Genomic DNA, 21,652 nt, shown 5'->3' with positions numbered 1-21,652 from the left:
ACAAACTGTGAGACAATCCTTTGGATCATAAAGAACTCATATGAGCTATACAGGTTTTCACAGCTGGACCGACATACAGTATGCCAAATCCTGGAACCATGTGTTGGCCTAGCAACCTGCAGTGCGGAGTGCGCGAGAAATCTGGCCACCAGAAGTCTGTCCACCATGATGCATTTGATGAAAGAATTCATTGTCTTTCCTAGCCCCTTGTCTGTAGCTCATTTAAATTGGTATTTAATGCCGTTGCAATAAGTAAATAACTGGATTTGAGTTAAATCTAATATTCATTGAATTGTGTAAATCAGGCTGTCTTATATATAGTCTTATACATCTTATATATCTTAAACATTACTGGTACGTTAATTTTCTTCTCTAAATTGTCCTTAGGTGTGAGTAGGTATGTGAATTGTTGTTTGTCCTGTTGCCTTTGCAATGCCAGAGCGATGTCCCTGAGATAGACTGACAGCCTGTCCAGGGTGTACCCTGCCTCTCACCCATTGACAGCAGGAGACACCAGCACCCCTTGTGACCCCCAGCAGGGATAAGTGTGATCGAAAATGGATGGATGATTGATATATATATATATATATATTTTCATCACTTTACAGCCACTGGTTTTCATTTTTTTATGATTTTCTATATCTACCTTGATATTTGAGCCTCACACTACTACTCACTAGCAAAGCTAACATGACCAAAATTATGACAAATTAATAAACTCCTTTTTGAGGCATTCATTCATTAATTCATGCTCCATATATAAAAGAATCTGGGCTGGGAACTGAACTTAGAATCTTTTTGATGCAAGGCAACAGTGCAAAGCTACATTTTTTCATTAATCTTCTGAAACCCTGGTCCTTTTGTTAGGTTGTGAGAGGACTAGAGCCTATCCCAGAATGTATCATGAAAAGGCAGGTACATATTGGACAGGTCACAAGGCCATCACCCTTTGAGACAATCACACCTTACTGATCAAAATGCTGAGCTATTGAAGCTTAAGCAATTTTTAAGAGTTTTGCCTATTGTGAGCAACCATAGTGTATTTTATTCAAGCTTCTAGGCCACAGGAAGCAAGTCTTGTCTTTACTATTTCTTACCAGCTTCTTGTTCCATCCCTGTCTCCTCATTCTGGCCTGTTGCTCTGTATCTCTGCTGTAGCTCCCTGTTTGTGCTGCATCATAAATAAACCAGAGCAAACTACTATTATCCAATGTTATATGACATACGATAACATAAAATATCTACAGTTGTTCTCTCAGCTGAACTGTTCTCCTGCCTTTTGAAAAAAAAAACCTAATGTCCATGGTTGGAAAATAACTGAAAAGATGTAGATATCTTTCTAATTTAAGCAGGTTGGAATTAACACAAATGGGAACATTTGTTCCAACCATTTATCTTTTTTAATTATTATTATGAATGGATGGATCAGAGTTGGAATTTGTCTCCAGCGCAACTGAGGGAACCCCTACACGCAAACGCACGCGCACGTGCGGGGATGAAACGCAGAAACCATTAAGACATGCCTCTTTTTGCTGTGGTTTGCACATATTGTTAAAGATTTTTTTTTCCAACTCTAATAAAGATTAAAGAAGACTCAAAAAGAGAACCGGGGCTTTTGGAAAAAATAAAATAAAATAAAAATAAATAAGCCTTCTAGGTTTAGCACCCGAACACGCCCACCCCCTCCGCTCCTGCATGATAACTGCATTAAAGTAGCCAACTACTACAATATAGAATTCCTTTATTTCCTCTGGAAAAATCTAGCAGAATAAATTAAGCGTCCTGATTATTTTTTTCAGTGCCCAAATCAAAAAGAACCAGAAGGTACGCAAGGAAGCTTTCCATGGCCATTAATGAGAGTTCAGTTGTTTTCACTGCAAATAGTAGTTCATCTAAGAGGAAAAGAGAGAATGAGTTTCAAGAGGATCATCAATCATAAAGGAGTACAACCCGTGCTCCCGAATTAAGCTCCGATCACTGCATAGGGAACCTTTCCAGTGCGCTCTATCGGAGGATAGCAATTTGACCTCCTCATTTGCATTTTAGAAAAGTGAAATTGTTCTTTAGATGAAGGACAGAGCCACAAAAACCCGCAACCTGAGCCAGAAAATGTTATGATTGAATTAGATCCAGCCCTCCCTCCCCTCCTCGGCTCGCTCCGTGGTTCATTCCAGCCGCTCTGGATCCGCGGAGCGATGCGCGTCTCTGCTGTCATCTCCACACTGAGCAAAGCGCTTCAATCACAGCGCTGTAACATCAGCAACGTCAATATGGATGGAGCGATCAGGACCGACATCACCGAGATTGCTTTGTGCTCAACTGTTTAGAAGGTGAGTTATGTTTACAGTATGATGACACGACTTTCCTTTTAAAAACAAGACGTGGAGATGGTCTTTTTTTGACTGTGGGTTTAAAAGTAAACGTGCGTCTTTACCATGTAGTGTAACAAGTGTGTTATAGGATTATATTTTTGTATGCAGGTGAAACTCCTGCATAATGAAATGATAAAGTTGTGAATTTGGATGGGAATAAATTTTTATATTATATCTAAATGTTATTATAGATGCCTATTTATATATGCAGAAGCTAAGGAAAATACACACATTACAATGTTTTTTTTTTATTGGTTCCGCTGTAGCAATGTAAAAATTGTGTTGTTGTTTTTTTTTTTTGTTTTTTTTGCATCCTTTTATGTTTTAATACAAGTTAGAGGACACATCTCAATAACCCCCCCTTTCATCAACAAATGTCAGCCTCAGAGAAACTCCTCGGAGGAAATTGTGCAACAGCTGAGTAGAACAGTTTTCCTAATGAAGAGCTTTGCACAGAGAAAATGTGATTCACACTGGTGCAGTTTTAATCTCAAGGCTAACTGTGACTCTGCGTTTGGAGCCCAAATAGGAAATGAAAATTAGATACCACATTTGGTATTTATAAACATGGCAAAACTTGAAAAGAGAGGGGGGAAAAAGTCCAATTACTTTACTGGCAATTGTTTTTGTTTATTTGAAAAAAAAAAAGGTATAACCAAAAAAGGAATAGCTGCAAACTAAAATGGTTCTCAGAAAAAAATGTAAAATGAGCTCCAACAAGTTTTTGAATACTATTATGATCTTGCAAGCCTCAAATAAGGTTTACACCCTTTATATATTGCTTTTTTACATCATAAACCTGTATATTCTCTGGCACATCTCTCCTCCCATTAAATGGTAGCTGTGGACAGTGTTGCATTACTAATTAGATCCTAATCACTATTCATTTATGTCAGCTATAATTCCCAGAAGGTTTTCACTCAGGGGTCAGCTGTTTCTTTCCATATACAAAGCAATCTATTTACTACTTGACTTCAGTGGCTGTCAGGCCAATTGAAGCTTCCCTCTCTCTCCTTTCCTCACATATGTGAACATACACTTCTGTGTTTTTATGCATCCTTCCATTTGGGATGTTTGCCTTTAGCAGAGTGGATGGCACCAGTCCAGCCTGACACCTGCCCCTGCTTCTGTAATGTTAGCAAAGTTATTGCAAGATTGCTTTTCTGAATACATGCATGCTTTATCACCTTTTCCCTTCACAACAGCTGTCTCATTTTAAGGCCTGTTATTTTGGCTTGTTAATGAGGGAGAGTAGGAGAAGGAGCACAGGGGTTAGTGGTGTGTTGAAGTCTTTGATCAGTGGTATCTTATGTGAATAGGCAATGTAACATGCCACTTGCTTGCCACATGCTTTCTTTGATATTGTCATGTCCCAAACAAAAATTATATTTTATTTTATTCTGATTTTTGTTACAAACACAATATAATGAACATATTTTCCTTATAAATAAAAACATACTGTACAATTTTCTAGCCACTGGGGCAGAAAACCTAATCAAAGTAAAGGACATCACAAAAAAATTTAAAAGATGAGTTGTTCTGCATAGATTTGTTGTTGGGTAATATTTTATGCTTTAGCATGGGAGTAAACAACAATCACAGGTAAAACACAAATTTTGGGGAGAGCCTAATGTGCACATCATCGCTGAGACAAATTATGTTGTTTTGGGCTTAGGACATAATGTTCCCACATAGTACCTAGAAAAATGTGGAACTTCGTGGACGAACTGCACGAAAAACATGGTGAGCGAGCAGCAGCTACTGCTGGTGTGGATTTGCAAATGTAAATACCTAGAGTTACCCCATGATTTAGATCATAAATATTACCACTATCAACACATTGTGGAACAACCCCAGGAAATTACTGTCGCTCATGGACAGCATGAAGACCCTTTAATATAGTTGTAAACAGCTGTGTTTTTAAGATGGGTGTGGCTGCAGACCTGTACGGTCAGGTCCAGAGCTGAACTGTAAAGACCCTGGCTGCAAAGCTGCTCTGTGAGGTCTCCTGCGCTGTTAGAACCAGAGGGTTATTTGAAGATTTTCAAAGTAAAATCAAAGATGATTCAAAGCTTTTCTAAAGCAAAAGCTAGTGTTGATAAAGTCACTGTGAAGTTAGCTTGCTTTACAAGCAAGTGTTGTTATGATGGAAACTTATGTACATGCACAATTTTACTCCCCACCAAATTCCTATCTAGAATAATAGATATGTGCTAAATAGAAATAAGTCTCTGTATTTGGATCGGGGAGAAGGGCATATGGTCTATAAGACATTTTCTAAACAACAATGGAATAAAGTTCTGGTCCTGTCAGTGCAGGAGACCCCATTTCTGCAGCGAAGCGTCCTGACAGTGGTTGTCTGGGTCCTGACAAGCACTGTATTTTGTGTATACAAAACGAAATTTCTTAGACTTAGAATTAAAAAAAATAAGTATGTGAACACCCTGCTATTTTGTAATTTCTCCCACTTAGAAATCACGGAGGTGTCTGAAATTGTCATTGTTGGTGGATATCCACTGTGAGACATAATCTAAAAAAAACAAATCCAGAAATCACAATATATGATTTTTTTAACAATTTATTCATATGCAAATAAGTATTTGAACACCTGAGAAATAAATGTAAATATTTTGTACAGTAGCTTTTGTTTGCAGTTACAGAGGACAAATGTTTCCTGTAGTTTTTCACCAGGTGTTAACACACTGCAGGAGGGATTTTGGCCCACTCCTCCACACAGATCTTCTCTAGAACTTCTCTCTGATTTTTTAGATCAGAAACACAGAGTCTGAGCTCGCTCCAAAGATTCTCTGTTAGGTTTAGGTCTGGAGACTGGCCAGGCCATGCCAGAACCTTGATATGCTTCTTCAAGAGCCACTCCTTGGTTATCCTGGCTGTGTTTTTTTGAGTCATCTTCAATGTTCTAACTGAGGGAAGGAGGTTGTTTCCCAAAATCTAGCAATACATGGACCCCGTCATCTTGTCCTTAATACAGTGCAGTTGCCCTGTTACATGTGCAGAAAACACCCCCAAAGCATGATGCTACCACCCCCATGCTTCACAGCAGCGATGGTGTTCTTGGATTGGTACTCATCATTCTGCTTCCTCCAAACACGGTTAGTGGAATTGTGACCAAAAAGTTCTATTTTGGCCTCATCTGACCACATGATTTTCTCCCACGACTCCTCTGGATAGTCCAAACGGTCATTGGCAATCTTAAGACAGGTCTTGTCTGTGCTGGTTTAAGGAGGAGAACCTCTGTGCCATGCACCATGTTAAACCATGCCATCTTTGTATATTACCAACAGCAACCTTGAAAACGGTGGTCCCAGCTCTTTTCAGGACATTGACCAGCTCCTTCTGTGTAGTTCTGAGCTTATTTCTCACTTTTCTTAGGCACATTGAGACCAAACAAGGTGAGATCTTGCATGGAGCCCCAGTCTGAGGGAGATTGATAGTCATGTTTAGCTTCTTCCATTTTCTAATGATTGCTCCAACAGTGGAACTTTTTTCACCAAGCTGCAATTTCCCCATAACTCTTTCCAGCCTTGTGGAGGTCTACAATTTTTTCTCTAGTGTTTTTGAGCGGCTCTTTGGTCTTGGCCATGTTAGTAGTAGGATTCTTACTGATTGTATGGGGTGGACAGGTGTCTTTATACAGCTAGTGATCTCAAACAGGTGCGTCTGATTTAGGATAATAAGTGTAGTGGAGATGGACATTTTGCAGGCAGACTAACAGGTCTTTTAGGGGCAGAATTCTAGCTGATAGACAGGTATTCAAATATTTACTTGCAGCTGTAACAGAAATATAAATAGTTTAAAAAAATCACATACTGTGATTTCTGTATTTTTTTTTTTTTTAGATTATGTCTCTCACAGAGGACTTGCACCGATGGTCACAATTTCAGACCCCACTGTGTTTTATAAGTGTGGGAACTTGCAAAATAGCAGGGTGTTCAAATACCTATTTTCCTCACTTTACCAATCAGCCTCACTTTACCAATCAGCCTTCATCGATATTGAGTCAAACAGAGAAAATTCATCTAACTGTATCTTTTGGATTACTGCTATGAGAAGTAAGGATTTGATAAAAAAAAAATAAAAATAAATAAAAAAATGAAGCTCTGATGGCCTTATATTTCGGAGGCATCTTTTGTTATCTGAAATTTTTGAAGACTCATTGATCTGTTGTTATGCAGTAGATCGCTTCTTTAATTAAAAGATTATGATAATCCAGACATGTTTTTTTTTTCTCATAAAATTATATCAACAATAAATTTGCTGTTTTATAACAATTGGGCTTAAAAATAAATAAGAACCTGGATATATCAACTTGACCAGCACCCCCCCAATGTCACACAAGGAACTATGCAAAATTAATGCTTCAATAAAAAATGTATAAATATGTGTATAATCAACTGTTGGGGTTAAGGTTACACAAAAAATGATTTCATTTTTCTTAAACTGCCTTGGAGAAGAGTTTTAAGCTAGAATACTTTATAGCATGTGAAACCTTCAATCATTAAAGCCATAAATCAAAGTGGTACCATTAAATTCTAAATATTACTATCTTAAGGGATTGTTGAATCATGTATGTATGGATATATTTTTCTAAAACACTATGCATGAAATTACAATTGCTGTGAGATGTGCACATTTGGGTTTGAGTTATTTTAACAATGCATTCAGTTTAAGACAGAAAAAATATCACAAACCAGTTCCAGGGGGGGTGGTCACATGATAGACTGTAGCTGCTTGGTGGTTTAAGATTGAGTGTTTTTGCAATGTTGAACATCACGCTGTGCAGACTTTAGAGCTAGTCGACAGCCTCCTGTGAATGTATTGACATGGTTGGGATGTCACATTTCTTTTCCTTTTTTCTGGTTATAAATGGGAGTAGTGCTATGTTGCTCTTTTTAAATGCACAATCTCTCTAAAGCAGATATTCTGCATTCCTAAACCATAGAGGACAATATGCTGATGAGAAAATAAATCTGCAACAAAGATTGTTTGTTGTTCAACACAGGTCTGCTTTTAATGCAAATTCAAGCACAGCGCAGTGCGATGGTAAAACTGAATATTCATAGTCTTTTTTTCGAGCCAGAGGTGTTACTGTGAGTGCTCCTGAGCCCTTTTAACGACCGATGAAATTGCACTTGAAAAGTTGTAGGCAGGTTGCTTGGCTGCTGAAATGAGAGACTCGAGTGCATTGTACCATTGTGAGCAAATCACTAAACTACCTCTCTTGTTAAAGACACTACAGATCATTTTAACACTAGGTTAAAAAAAAGCATTGACACATTTACATCTTTATCCTTCAATCGCATTTCTTAGACTTGGATGAGATTGAATTACTGTCCTCTTTTCTGTCTCTTTTCTGCAGAATGCATCAGCTGCCTGTAGACACTTTCTCTGAATTCTCCTGGCCCTTGGCTGTGGGGTCGTGAGCAGCTACCATGACGTACAGCAACTCCAGCTCACTGACAGCCAACCTCAGTGGAGCTCTGGATAGCTATGACTCCGGGGGAAACCTGTATAGACCATTTTCCGTTTTCAGTGTCCTCACTCTCACTTTACTGGTAATGCTGGTGGTGGCCACCTTTGTATGGAACCTGCTAGTACTGGTTACCATCCTGAGGGTGAGGACATTCCATCGGGTACCACACAACTTGGTCGCCTCCATGGCCATCTCGGATGTGATGGTTGCCGCGCTGGTTATGCCTCTTAGCCTAGTCCACGAGCTAAATGGCAGGCTGTGGAAACTTGGACGTGTGCTCTGTCAGGTGTGGATCTCATTCGATGTGCTCTGCTGCACGGCCAGCATCTGGAACGTCACCGCTATAGCACTGGACCGCTACTGGTCTATCACCAGGCACCTGCAGTACACGCTCAAAACTCGAAAAAAGATCTCCAATGTAATGATTGCACTCACATGGCTGCTATCTTCCATAATCTCACTATCACCACTCTTTGGCTGGGGGGAGACATACTCTGAAGGAATGAAGTGTCAAGTGAGCCAGGAGCCATCCTACACCATCTTCTCCACCTTTGCGGCATTTTACCTCCCACTTTGTGTGGTTCTGTTTGTCTATTGGAAGATTTACAAAGCTGCCAAGTTTCGCATCGGCACTCGCAAGACAAACTCAATTACGCCCATGGCTGAGGTGATTATGCTTTTTGTTTTATCACAGCTTTTTTAAAACAACTTACCGTAGCAGTTGTAGCAGTTGACCTCTCTCATTGGTTAAACTGTCATATTTTATTAACAAAATGACCAATGAGGGAACTGGTTACATCTGAGGCGCAACTGTGATTGTTCAAACGGGGATTCAGTGTGCCTAGGGGCCAGAAGGATCAAGGAAAAGTTAAATGAAGAGGGTAAAGCAAAAACAAGATGCAATTTCATAAATGGTTTAAAAATACGAGTTGCAAAAGAAAATGGAATTGGAATACGTAAAAAGGTTTTCAAATGTTTGATTAGGAAAGGTATTTCTAATCAGATTTATGATTTTTGCTTTTTTAATCTCTATTAAAAATGATTTGATGATTAATAAATTAAGAAATAAAATTAAAATTTTATCTTTAATAATTTGTTTTAAAATTGGATTTCAAAGTGCATGATTTAAATGAAATGGCTGATTTTCTTGCCTTAAACAGCAGGCAATAATTGGACTAAAATGAGAGGACTGGACAGAAACACCAAACATGCAGAAAACTCTTTTTACAACATGAGTTAAGGGAAATATAAATTATGTTTGGTTGGTATGGACTATTGTTTGATGAAGTAACATTACTCCCCCAGCCATGCCAGTGCAGTTTTTTTTTTTTTTTTTTTGTCAATATGTTTACAATGAATTAAGGTTGCTAAGTTGCTCATTTTCTTGCTTTGGCACAGCTAGGTGGAACTTTGGATTGCCCTCTCTGCAATATACACTCTCCACCGATAAGTCTTTACAGGTCAACCATTATAGTTCCAGCTCTTGAAGTTAAGTTTTTTATTTAAATATCCTGGTCCCAGAATTTAAATAACCCTACATATTCAATTACTGTAAAATTTTTCCATGATTTAGGAAAAAAACTTGCTTGATACTGTAGTTAAAGTGCCAGGATCAATTTCTCTCTTTCTATAGTTACAATGTTTACCAAATGAAGAGGGGTCTACAAATAATATCGAAATTCAAAGTACAAAAATACATTTAAAAACAAAACTAACAGGTTAAAATATCTGCATCCTTTAGCAGGGTACTACTTTGTCTACATTGCATTCATATTTCCATGTATTAAACCTGTATATCCTCATCTCAGACTAATCATTGATTGCTATCCCTCGCCAGCAGTAATCAGTAATCAAAGAGGTGCGCAAATATCCCATGTGGAAGCTTATAGAAAAATAATTGAAGTCATGGTGCACATCACACACAGCCTGTTGATGTGCGTAGGCCGAGAGATGAAGGCTATAAATACTTTCTCAGCAGCATTAATAGGGACCTACACCTTCCAAGCCTTGCTGTTAAGTTAATTAGCACACAAAACATTTCTGGATCTGTCTTTCATTAAATTACCAACTATTTAATTAGGCAAATTTCTGCTGTTAAACCTAAAATTATTATTTTCACTCAATTTGTTAGATAATGTTTCTTCACTTATACCTAAATGTTATGTTAAAAAAAAAAAAATCAGATGACCTAAAAATACATACACAGACAAAATAGGCTTTTCTTTTTTTTTTTTTTTTTTTTTTTTTAAATACCCTTTGAAAATGCTTCAAATTTTCCCTTTTGTTGTGTCCCTTTGATATCTTACCCCGAAATAAAAGATCATGGTCAAGGTCTAAACAAATTAGCCATATCACTAAATAAATTACCTAGTCTGATATTTTATTACCTCCTTTGAAGGAAGGTAATAAAAAAACATAATATTTATATAGCTGTAACCAATCAGGCAATCAATCTCTGGACCCCAGCATTTTCAGGTTAGAAGTTTTATTGTTGCTCTCTACAGAGTGTTATTGAATTATTTCAAAAAATCTACTCCCTTTATTTCCAGCCATAACCTACAAACTGTCAATTTGAGCTATGTTATGAGCAGTGGAATCCAGGAAGCCCTCTGCTCTCACACATCAATACACCCACTCAGACATTAAGACATAGGCACACATAGACACTGCAGCAGAAACATAGGGTATTAATAGGTATGATGCTCACATTCCTGACCTAGTTGCACAAATAAGTCTCTGGGAGGCCATAAAATTGATTGCTTCTTAAAACAATACAGCAAAGTACAAATGTGGAGAGAAAAAAATACATCCACCTGGAGCCATGAACTTATAATATTCATGACACATCTTAACTAATCATATTCTGCTGAGTTGTTTTGTTAGTTTCTTCAAAACGGATTGTGAAGTCACAAAAATATTAAGTCCTGTTTTTCTTTTTTGTTTTCTTACCTTCTATGCATCTCCATGCAGCTCCTAGATTAGAATCAGTGTTTCACTCAATGGAGACATTTTCTATTTTTATGACAACATCTTCTCATTAGCTAGAAGTCAGATGAGGTTTCTGCTGATTGCTTGGTTATGGCACATCTCCCACTGTTCCTGGCTGTTGTTTGGCCAAATCAAGCATCTGCTTTGCAAGATTCAGCGGCTGTTCATTTCATATTATGGCGAACCCAATGATTGAACTAAGAAGCATAAATTGGCATGATTTGAAGCAGAACAGGATAGTTGTTTTCTCTTTCTTGTAGTTTATCACACATTTTGTTAAACCTTCATAAGCATAAAAAAAATAGGCATTTGAATCCTGATTATTATTATTAAAATGATTATTTTCATTATTCTTCTTTACATGTTGAGATAATTCTAATGCTTTTTTATATTTTGAGGCATATTATAAAGATAAGAAAAGTTAAATGAATGCTTTGTTGTGTGAACAAACCTTTAAATTTCGATCAGCATGGTCTTAAAGACCATGTACTTAATTTGTAAACATTTAGTCGATCAAAAAAACTTACACCAACTGAATTTGATCAGACTGGCCCTCTAGTCACATCCATTGATTTCTTTGGTTGGTTCTTCTTCAAATGTGAACATTTTGTTCCATCAAGTCAAATACTGACTCTATGTAGAAAGCTGCTCCATAATAGCTAGGGATCTTTTTGTGCAGAAGATGCAGTACAGATGTTGGACCAGAGAGGGCCAGCTTACCCTTTTCCTAAGAATCAATAACATTTGTCTCATAAGAACAAGATAAACAGATTTGGTTTATATTTAATGTTTGTAAGTATGTACAACGGCAACCAATGGTGGAGTACAAAGACACATATCCCAGGTAGCAGTCAAGCATGCTGGTGAGAGTGGGGCTACATCAGTCCTGCAAGCTGCAGGGAACTTATTTAACTTCCGAATTAAAATGAATGGAATTGCCTATATTGTCATTGCACAAAGCACAATGAGACAAGTTCCAGAAATTCCATCCAAGAGACACAGAACAACAACATACATGGGGGGCACAGGTGCCTAAGGCTGTAGCCATTGAAGCCACTGCCCTATGGTTATAAGAAGGGGAAGTAAGGATAAAAAAGAAAATATCACACTATGCCTTTGACAAACTACAATGTAAGGTGTCCAAAAAAACAAAACTGCGTAGAGTATATGAAAGCACATGGAAGCCAGCAATGGAGTGAGTTAGAGGGCACATGTGTCTGTTGTCAGGGGAGATATTGTTGGTGCGTGTTTGGGCATGAGAATAAGTCCTTGAGCCAGGCTCAGAGCCCTCTCCTAGTCATAGTTCCTGATAAGATGTAGTGACCATCAGGTCGACCCTAGTTTTGATTTATCAAGTTGGGAGGAAAAAGTCAGGAGAACATTGGGCTGAGTCCAGTATCTCTGAGACTTAAATAGTTGGCACCCTGCAGAAAGATTAAAAACGTTCTCTCTAGTGAGCCCATTTGGCATTCGATGTTCCACAGTGGTTAAGAACTGCAATTGGAAACACTGAAATTCTTACAGTATTAAGATGAGACATCAGCAACCCAGATTTTAGAAACAACAAATATTCTAGTGAGCCATGCATAGATGCTTGCAGCCTTATGCTCTGGAGGGTTTAACTGCACTACAATAATATCACCGTCTATCTAGAGTTAGTTCCCTCCCAACAGCTGGTGTTTTAATCCTAAAAAAGAACTTCAAGTTAATACTACAAATGCATTTAAATTAGGGAATTTTAAAAGCTCACGTATCAAACCTTCACACCATGTGGCTGAAACAAAAAGACAGCTACAACCAGTAAATAAGCATTTCTACCTTTACTAGCTTAATGTTCATAAAACACCTGCTGTCTTCTCTGTAATCTTACTGTTGACTCTGCTATTGCTGTTTGTCAAAGCTGTGAGATGATCTGTTGTGTCTTCATCTCTCAGCTGGGAGTTGTGCCTGCTCTTACCATTAGGATTTCAGGTGTTTCATAAATCCAGTGGAAAAAGTGTTTCTAGCACAGACATGTTTTAATAGGTGATGCCATCTCTCTCCTCCCTACCTGTGTTTACGTCCTCATGGCTCTGTCACAAGCTAAGGTGCTTCCATCCTTTTTATAAGTTGCCAGTAGCAACCACGCACTTCCCATTAAAAAGGGATTTTTATCAAGAAAACAATCGGTTCTTAGATAAAATCTGATTCTTTTTAGGTGGTATGGTTTAAGAGAATGTCAACTTACATTTAAGAGGCTGCATTCTCAGTACAGATAGTAGGAATCCAGTGGCCTTCTTTATTTGGCAAGAATTTGAAATCTAATGCAAACCCTATGATTTCACAGTTAATAGTAGTCAGATTTTCATGACTACTTCAAAACATGACTGTTAGGTTATTTGGCTTCTCTAAATTGTCCTTAGGTGTGAGTGTGTGCATGAATGGGTGTTTGTCCTGTGTGTCTCTGTGTTGCCCTGCGATGGACTGGTGACCTGTCCAGGGTGTACCCTGCCTTTGCCCATTGACTGCTGGAGATAGGTACCAGCACCCCTCGTGACCCCAATTGGGAATGTGTAAAGAAAATGGAAACTTCCAGAGTAATATTGCGATAAAATCATTGTTTACCGGTAATATCAGCAATGATGCTTAGCTCCTGGGTTTTCCTAATATTATCTAAATCCTATATTGCAGGCTTAATTAGACTATTGTATTAGAAAAAAACTGTGCTTCACATTTCTTTTGTAAGATCCTTTATGTTGTCCTGATAGTATAGATAATAAGCAATGATACTGTAACATAAGACCTTATGAAAATATACTGTATATATATTTAAAGTAGATTATTAAAAGCCACAAATTAAACACTGATAGCATCAATTCAGAAATATTGCACTAAACATTGAGCTATGCAAAATAAAATCGTGCCTAAATTTTTCATTTTTGCTTTTTTTTATTCCTTTGCCAGAAAAAAAAAAGAAACTTAACTGCAACACAAGTTAATTTGATAGCAGCGTTGCTGCCTCAATGGAAATAACACTTGACAACATTACAGATCTAAAAATGAGTATAATCTGTCATAGGAGGATGCCTCCATGGAATTTCTGCCTGTTTACCTATGAAATACTCTAAGAGGGTGTGGAGAGAGGTGGCACTTCCATTAACATGAAGATGTTTTGCTTGCTTTAAAAATAATTGACTTTGAAAGCTGTTCAAGAGGACACTATGGAGAGTTTCAAATACTTGGATGTTCACGTCAACAATAAACTGGAATGGATGCATAACACCAACATCTTGTACAAGCAGGGCCAGAGCCGAGGTCCTTTGGGCTGAGGTGGCCTCTGCTTAAGACTTTCTATGACTCTGTGGTAGCCTCGGCTCTCCTCTACTCTGTCCTCTGCTGGGTGCCGGACAGCGCAGAGCGGGACAGGAAAAGATGGAACAAGCTGGTCATGAGGAACACTTCTGTCCTGGGCTGCATCCTGGACTCTGTGGAGTGGGTGACCAAATGCTGGCCAAGCTCTCATCAGTCATGAACCACACCTTTCGTCCTCTGCACAGAGCTGTAGAGGAGCTAAGCAGCTCCTTTAGTGACAGACTTAAACACCCCCTGTGTAAAAAGGAGCAGGTTGTTCATACCTGCTGCCGTCAGACTTTACAATACCACTGTGAAATAAACTTGTTTAATAACTACAGTAAAATAACTCTATAATAAGAGTCTATTTACTTATTTACCAAACCTGAAACCCCATTTTCAACACTTTTTCAAAATACTGTATTTGCACTACAATAGATCACTTCACTGTATAAGTAAATTACTTTGGTACAGTAGATCACTTTACTGACACCTTAAATCTTAATTCCTTATTTTTACATATTCACTATTAGATAGCTATTATATAGTTTTTTATTATTTTAGTCTGACTTATCACAGCAACTTCTTTGATGCTTTTCCTTCTTCTGCACCTCGTTTTGTTTATAAAAGCTGATTTCAGAAGTGAATTTCTCTGTTGTGAGATTAATAAAGTCCTATCTTATCTTAAATATCTCCCTACATTATACATACTGTGTATTACATAGTAATCGTTGTAAGTGTGATACTGTATAAAAATAGCATATAAACTCTATGTAATAGCAAGATTGTTTTAAATAATAGTGTAAAGGTTCAACTCTCTCTTTACACTACATCTATGCCAGTCTAAATTTTAGAAGGCAGAGCACACCTTCTCCAACTCGAGGGTCAGAGACTTTATATTTTTAACTTATTCTATGCAGTGTTATGTGCCTAGTAAAATATGGATTATTTTTCCCTTCTGTCCTTTTGGAGTAAATCTAATCCTCAGTGCTTCTTAGTGAAGGTTAAAAGTCCACTCTATAAATTCCATCTCAGATTCTCTGTCTTATTTTTGAGATGGGTGCTTTAGTTTTTATAGCATGCATTTATATAATATGACCTTTTAAACTACCAGCTCACATCTCAAAGGGGTAATTTTTTTTCTTCTCTTAAAGCTTGAGGTTCTTTTAAGCGGTGACCTGTCACTTCCACAATTGGCTGACTAATTTCCTTGGTTTGTATTTCGTTTTCTCAGCTAAGCTCATTTAGGTGACCTTGGGTTCCATCCTAAACTCTAAAAGCTGTAAATAAACCTTTAATTAAGAAACTGTCTCTTGACTCAGATGACTTGGTCAGTTATAGACCTATATCCAATCTTCCTTTCTTATCTAAAATTCTTGAGAAAGTTGTTAGATACCTTGTATTACTTGTCCTGTTAGATCTCAGTGCTGCATTTGATACAGTTGATCATAATATGCTTTTTGAAAGACTTTAATATTTTGTAGGAATTAAAGGAACAGCACTAGGGTGGTTTAAATATTATTTATCTGACAATTTTCAGTTTGTCCATGTTAATGTAAATCTTCCTCATGCTCCAGGGTTACTTGTGGAGTACCACAGGGTTTAGTGCTAGGACCAATTCTCTTAACTATATATATATGCTCCCAATCTCTAGAATTTCCGCTGTTAAGCTGATGAAACTCAGCTATATTTGTCTATGAATCCAGATGAAGCTAACCCATTACATAGACTACAGGCATGTCCTGAGGAAATACAAACCTGGATGACTCTTAACTTTCTGCTTCTGAAATCAGACAAAAAATTTAAATTATTTAGACCAGAGTCTTTGAAAAATAAGCTGATTAGTCAGTCACTTCACTTGATTGGGATTAAATTGATCTCAGATAATAAAGTAAAAAAATATTGGTGTTATTTTTTATCAATCCCATTTCAAAGAGGTTTCTAGAATTTCCTTCTTTCATCTGTGGAATACTGCAAAAATAAGAAATATCCTGTCCAGGGGTAATGCTGAGAAACTAGTCCATGCATTTGTTACTTCAAGGCTGAATTATTGTAATTCTTTACTATCAGGAAGTCCATAAACTGTAGTTAAAAGCCTTCAGCTTATCCAGAATGCTACAGCCAAAGTGCTTTGGGATGACATGTGTAGTGAATTGGTGCTATATAAATAAACTGAATTGAATTAAATTGAATCTACATTTACCACAGAGCGTGTTTCTGTTTCTTAGTCTCAGGGCCTGATTAACTGATACAAAGAACACGAATGTGGTCTTTGTACCATTTAACATTCTGCTACGTGGCTTGCTTTCACAAAAGCTTTTACCTTGGCAACAGAACCAATAAAGGAATTCTTAGCCTTAATATGGCTAAGAATTGGATGGGGGGGGAAAATTAGCGCATAAAAACTGACAGTTACTTTTTTATTCTCCTCATAGAGAAAATTTGATTTTACTAAATGCAAAATGCTATGAAATTTATATTGAGAAACAACCCCAACTTCATTAAATCTTTTGTTCTGTCATACAGCAAACAAAACTGTTTGGCCTTATTCACACTTATTTTGCACTTGTATTTTCAACCATCTATCATTTGTTCAATACCACACAATATTTAGTTATTGAATTCTAGTTAATTTATTGTTATAGATTTCCAGTCAGTTAAAATAAAAAACAAACCAGGATTGTCTGAATGCTAAATCAGTGAAGTATCTGGTTTATCCTGTGCTCCTAGGTAAAGGAGGAAGCCCAACAGCCACAGATGGTGTTCACCGTTCGCCACGCAACCGTGACCTTCCAGACTGATGGAGACACATGGCGGGAGCAGAAGGAGAAAAAAGCAGCCCTTATGGTTGGAATTTTGATCGGCGTTTTTGTGCTTTGCTGGATCCCTTTCTTTATCACTGAACTTATTGTACCACTGTGTTCCTGTGACATTCCACCAATTTGGAAGAGCATCTTTCTTTGGCTTGGATATTCAAATTCCTTTTTTAATCCACTAATATACACTGCCTTTAATAAAAACTACAACAATGCCCTAAGGAACCTATTCTCCCGACAGCGCTGAGCTGATCTGTGCGCTTGGCAGTTGTGCTGTTTGCAGTGTTAAACCCCCTAACAGACTGAATGATCACTTCTTAATCTCATCAAATGGTGAGAACCACAAACTGTGTCTAGAAAATCTGCAGTGTGCATCACTGAAGTCAGTATCAATGTGTTTTGTTTATTGAGACTGAGACAAACATCTTTTTTCATTTTTGAAGTTTGGATATAAATTGGCATGTTTTTTTAAAAGAGTGATGTGAGAATTTGCTAGGTTGACAAAAGGTTTCTGCACATGAAACATATTTAATACTAAAATACCTAGAGTAAAAATATAATGCAGGTTTCCGACGATGTTTTGTTTGGGAGTATGCAAAAGCTATTCAAACCAGACAGGCCCTATGAGAAGAAGTATTTATCAACCTTGTTAAATCATGAATTAACTTTGATAAACCACAGTTCTATTTCGCTAGCCACATTCGGGCCGAATCATTACCTGAGCCGAAGGACAAAGAAATTACAATAAAGCCAATATGACAACATTAAGAAGGCTTAAAGATCTTAAAAGCAGAAAAGTCCAAATATATTCAAGAACAGATAAAAAGTCAGCATTCATCTGAAAGAGGGTTTACAAAGCCCTTTCTAAGTCATGTATGTCATGATGTGTGAGTTAGGAACAGAAACAAAATGCAGAAAGGAACTCAGGAGCCGCATGATAAATCTAAGGATGGAATATCAACTAAATTAATCCTACAATAACTCAGAAAATAGAGCCCAGGCAGAGAAGCAGGGATGCAGAGAACATTGTAGAACCATGGAAGAATTCAGCCATGAGCAATGACACCCAGTAAGCTTGTTTAGTAAGGGAGGGGTGTAAAAATGACAAGAAAGCATGAACAGCATACAGAAAAGATGTGGAGCATCTATTGCAGTAGGAAAACGAACAAGCTGAGGGAAAAAATTAACCGAGTATGAAACCAACAAACTGTCAACCAAACCAGAAATAGAGAAGTAGCAAAACAGAACATAAAACATCACAAACAAGAAAGGAAATACAGAACCAAAGAACCTAGAGACTGTAATTTTGTGACTCCATCAAACCAAAGTGATACTAAAATTTTAGAATCAGCGGCTGATTTAGCATAGACAGACTATAAAAACGATGTTCCTTTGAAGAAGGTTCTTGGTTCACTTCCCCAGCCTAAGATCTTTCTGCATGGAGTTTGCGTCTTTTCACTGTGAATGTTGGGTTCTCTCTGGGTACTCCAGTTTCTTCCCACAGTCCAAAAACATAACTGCTGGGTTAATCGATGTTTTTAAATTTCCCTCTTGTGTGGGCGCATGGTTGTTTGTATCTGTGTTGCCCTGCAATAGAAAGGAAAGGTGTAACCTGCCTTTAGAGCATAGACGATGGAGATAGGCATCATCAGCCCCACTGCGACCTTGAAGGATAAGAGAAAGAAGATGGAGTATATAAAAGCTTTGCCAACCAATGTAATAATATTGTTGCTTTTTTTCTCTTTGTGTAAAATGTCTTCTGTTCGGTAAGAATAGATTTTGAACACTATGATTTAGTTTATGCCTGCTGCTACTTTCCTGTCTTCCTGATGGTATGAACTTCCATGACAGCAGTTCTCTATTTCTAGTTGAAAAGGTAGACATACGTCAATAGTTGTTATCAGAGCCCCCGACTTTAACAAGAAAATGCCATCTGTAGGACTTTGTGATCAGATGCCGCACAGTTGGAGAAAACTTACTTTGTGTCATTACTTTTTACTTTATTCCTAAAATGGTAAAGACAGTTTATGTGTGTTGCATTTCAACAGAAGGACATTTTCCAAAACACTTTCCCATTTCGCTTGATAGCAACATCAAACCAAGTGCAGCCTGTAGTAACGGACACCTGTACTGAAACAGAGGAAGCTATGGTTAGCATCTGTGAAATTATCCTCTTGGCCAACACAAAGGCTGTATTTCCAAGTCCTGAAGGAGGTGGTGATGAGATATGGAGCAGGGTGCTAGGGTGTGACCCCTGGAGGAAGAAGCTTGTCTTACCTGAACATGTTGGAAATTTCACAATTCTTACCAGAGTGTAGTTAAGGGCTGAGATGGACTCTACCACTCTGTTTTCCTTTTCTTCTTTACCCATCCCTTGATAGATAGCAAGATTAGTAAGCTGGGATATTTTTACATGCAGGCTTGAATGACTAATGTAGTCTTTGAGTTATTACAGTCTGAAGTTGTTGAACAATAAATAATCAAAAGTAAATTCATTATTTTTGCCTTATGCATTTTTTAATAAGCAGAAATAGATTATTTGTTTTCGCAGTTTGTTTGTGTGATAATCCGGTTAATAATCATGTTTCTCGTAACAACATGTGCATGTAGATTGGTTCAATAATGAACTCAGACTTTGATTCAAACAGTAGCTTCTGCCGATTTTTACCTCTGAAAAATATTTCTTTCTTTGGGATAGAAACAAACTGCAATTCTTTAAATGAAATTACACTCCTACAGACTGATGGAGGAGTTTAGCTGGTGCGAACCAACAGCATTAAAAAAAAAAAAAATCTTTTTACTACACCAACAGGTTAAAGGTATAGTCGAGGGTTTTCGCAAATTTTAGACATAAGCCTATTTCTCCTTGTGTGTGCTCTGTTTCAAATTTGCTGCTTCCATCGCTCATGCAAGCTTACTTTCCAAAAGAAGATTTGCAATTTTTCCATCGTGTCAGACTCATCACCTAAGCAAAAATAGGGACGAGCATGTAGAACGGCCTTATGTAAACACATCACCAGAATGATTGACAATTAGGAGGACTACTTCTTTTGATGATCCACACAAAAAAAGAACATCGTCCAATATCCCTTTAAAATAGTGGTCAAACCGTAATGTCAGCGATTTTTATTCGTAAATTCTGTGGGAGAATATACGGTCATCAAACTTGCAACCTTAGGCTCATGCACTTTTGGGAAATGCAGCAGGATGACATGGCAGTAACCCATCGCTTAAAAATCAGTTCATGTCTGAATTAAAAACAAGAATATATACTTTTGGGTTAAGCCAACAAGCAAAGCGTGAAACAAATAGGCTGACCAAAGAAACTAGCTAAAGAGCAATGCTTTCTCAAAAAGGGCCAGGTTGGTTTGGATAGCATTTTTTCCTCATATTATATAAAATCCTTATTTTAGAAATCCCTTATGGCTGTGTAAAGGATATTTTTTTGTCATTTAAATAAATCTTATGAGGTAAGTGCAAGAAAAAAAAGCCACAAAAAGGGAAATATGTCAGAATGAACGTAGAATTTAACAGTGTTTTTCCATTATTGTCAAATGTTGGTTTTATCTTTTTCAGGCTAATAAACAAAAAAGGCATTGTAACTCCTTTATACTGTTTCATCATGTCTGAGGAATCTACTCACAACAGTGTATGGAGTATACTTCAAGAAAAGAGAAATCTGTTTGAAAAAAACAAAATGAGACTCATAAATAATAAGCCAAGAAACAACTGTGGATTTTGTGGAGAAGGAGATACTTAACATATCGTTATAGATTACATTAAAATACATAATTGCAAAAAGATGGATTTCTGCTGCTGAATCCTTATCCATGTGCTGATAAACTGCAGCCAATTGCAATTTGTACGTTTGTAGATAGAGGTATGTACTGTTCTCTGCTCATTCACCATACACTTTACCACCCACACATATTTTACATCCACACACCCACAACCCTTTCATGGGAGCAACGAAATAGATTTGCAAGTCAGAACTCGCACTGTCTTTAAATAAATTGCTGCAAAGAGTAAGTGAGTGGATTTCATGTCAGTTCTTACTAACAGAGAGAATATAGGAGGCATGTTGTCAAATCTTTTCAAGACAATAGGAAAACTTGAATGTTAGCTTTCATTGCACAATGAATCAATGAAACAATTCTAGCACTTCGGCCAAAAAATAAAAATAAAAATAAAAATAATGCTAATCTGATTAGCATTTTATGTTTTTTTTTGTTTTTTTGTTTTTATGTATCTTTACCTTTATTCCTATTTTGATGAATGTCAATGCCATTTTTTATGAACATTGGGCTTACAACTGTAGAAAATTGAGACCCCTTTGGAGCATTCAAGGGAAAAGCAGTGAGCCCTGGTAAAAAGAATAAGACTCAGAGGCACAAGAAGTCAGAAGGAATTGAAGTGAAAAAAAATAAAAAATCAATGTAGCAACGTGAGCTCTCGTTGTAGTGAGAAGGTGAAGTGTAGAGAATAATGCCTTTTCAGAGAGATTCTGTTTTTATGTGAAGGAAGGCTACTACTAGATATTATCTCCATCTGCTCTAAAATGTTCACTGAAAATAATACTCTTCTTTCATCTTTTCTTTTCCAAATGTTGTACGATATGGCTGTTTTCTTGCACAGATTGCCACTTTCTACTG

General features: G+C 37.3%; 1 protein-coding gene across 1 annotated transcript; it reads left to right on the top strand.

Moving 5' to 3' along the window:
• Positions 1-2,028: 2,028 nt before the first annotated feature.
• On the top strand, positions 2,029-20,787 carry htr5ab (5-hydroxytryptamine (serotonin) receptor 5A, genome duplicate b). Its single transcript, XM_038297868.1, has 3 exons — positions 2,029-2,330; positions 7,753-8,533; positions 16,915-20,787. Exons 2-3 carry the CDS (start codon positions 7,826-7,828, stop codon positions 17,245-17,247), a joined length of 1,041 nt encoding a protein of 346 aa, XP_038153796.1. The 5' UTR covers positions 2,029-2,330; positions 7,753-7,825; the 3' UTR covers positions 17,248-20,787.
• Positions 20,788-21,652: the final 865 nt, after the last annotated feature.

This window comes from Cyprinodon tularosa, unplaced genomic scaffold (genome assembly GCF_016077235.1).
Source record: "Cyprinodon tularosa strain WSP-4 unplaced genomic scaffold, ASM1607723v1 ctg4, whole genome shotgun sequence".
NCBI lineage: Eukaryota > Metazoa > Chordata > Actinopteri > Cyprinodontiformes > Cyprinodontidae > Cyprinodon > Cyprinodon tularosa.
The sequence above is the reverse complement of the archived record's forward strand: the minus strand, read 5'-3'. Positions and strand labels throughout refer to the sequence as shown.

Coding starts and splice junctions, on each gene's coding strand:
- htr5ab (XM_038297868.1), top strand. CDS start 7,826: ATGACGTACAGCAACTCCAGCTCACTGACAGCCAACCTCAGTGGAGCT. Junction 8,534..16,914: donor CAATTACGCCCATGGCTGAG/GTGATTATGCTT, acceptor CTGTGCTCCTAG/GTAAAGGAGGAAGCCCAACA.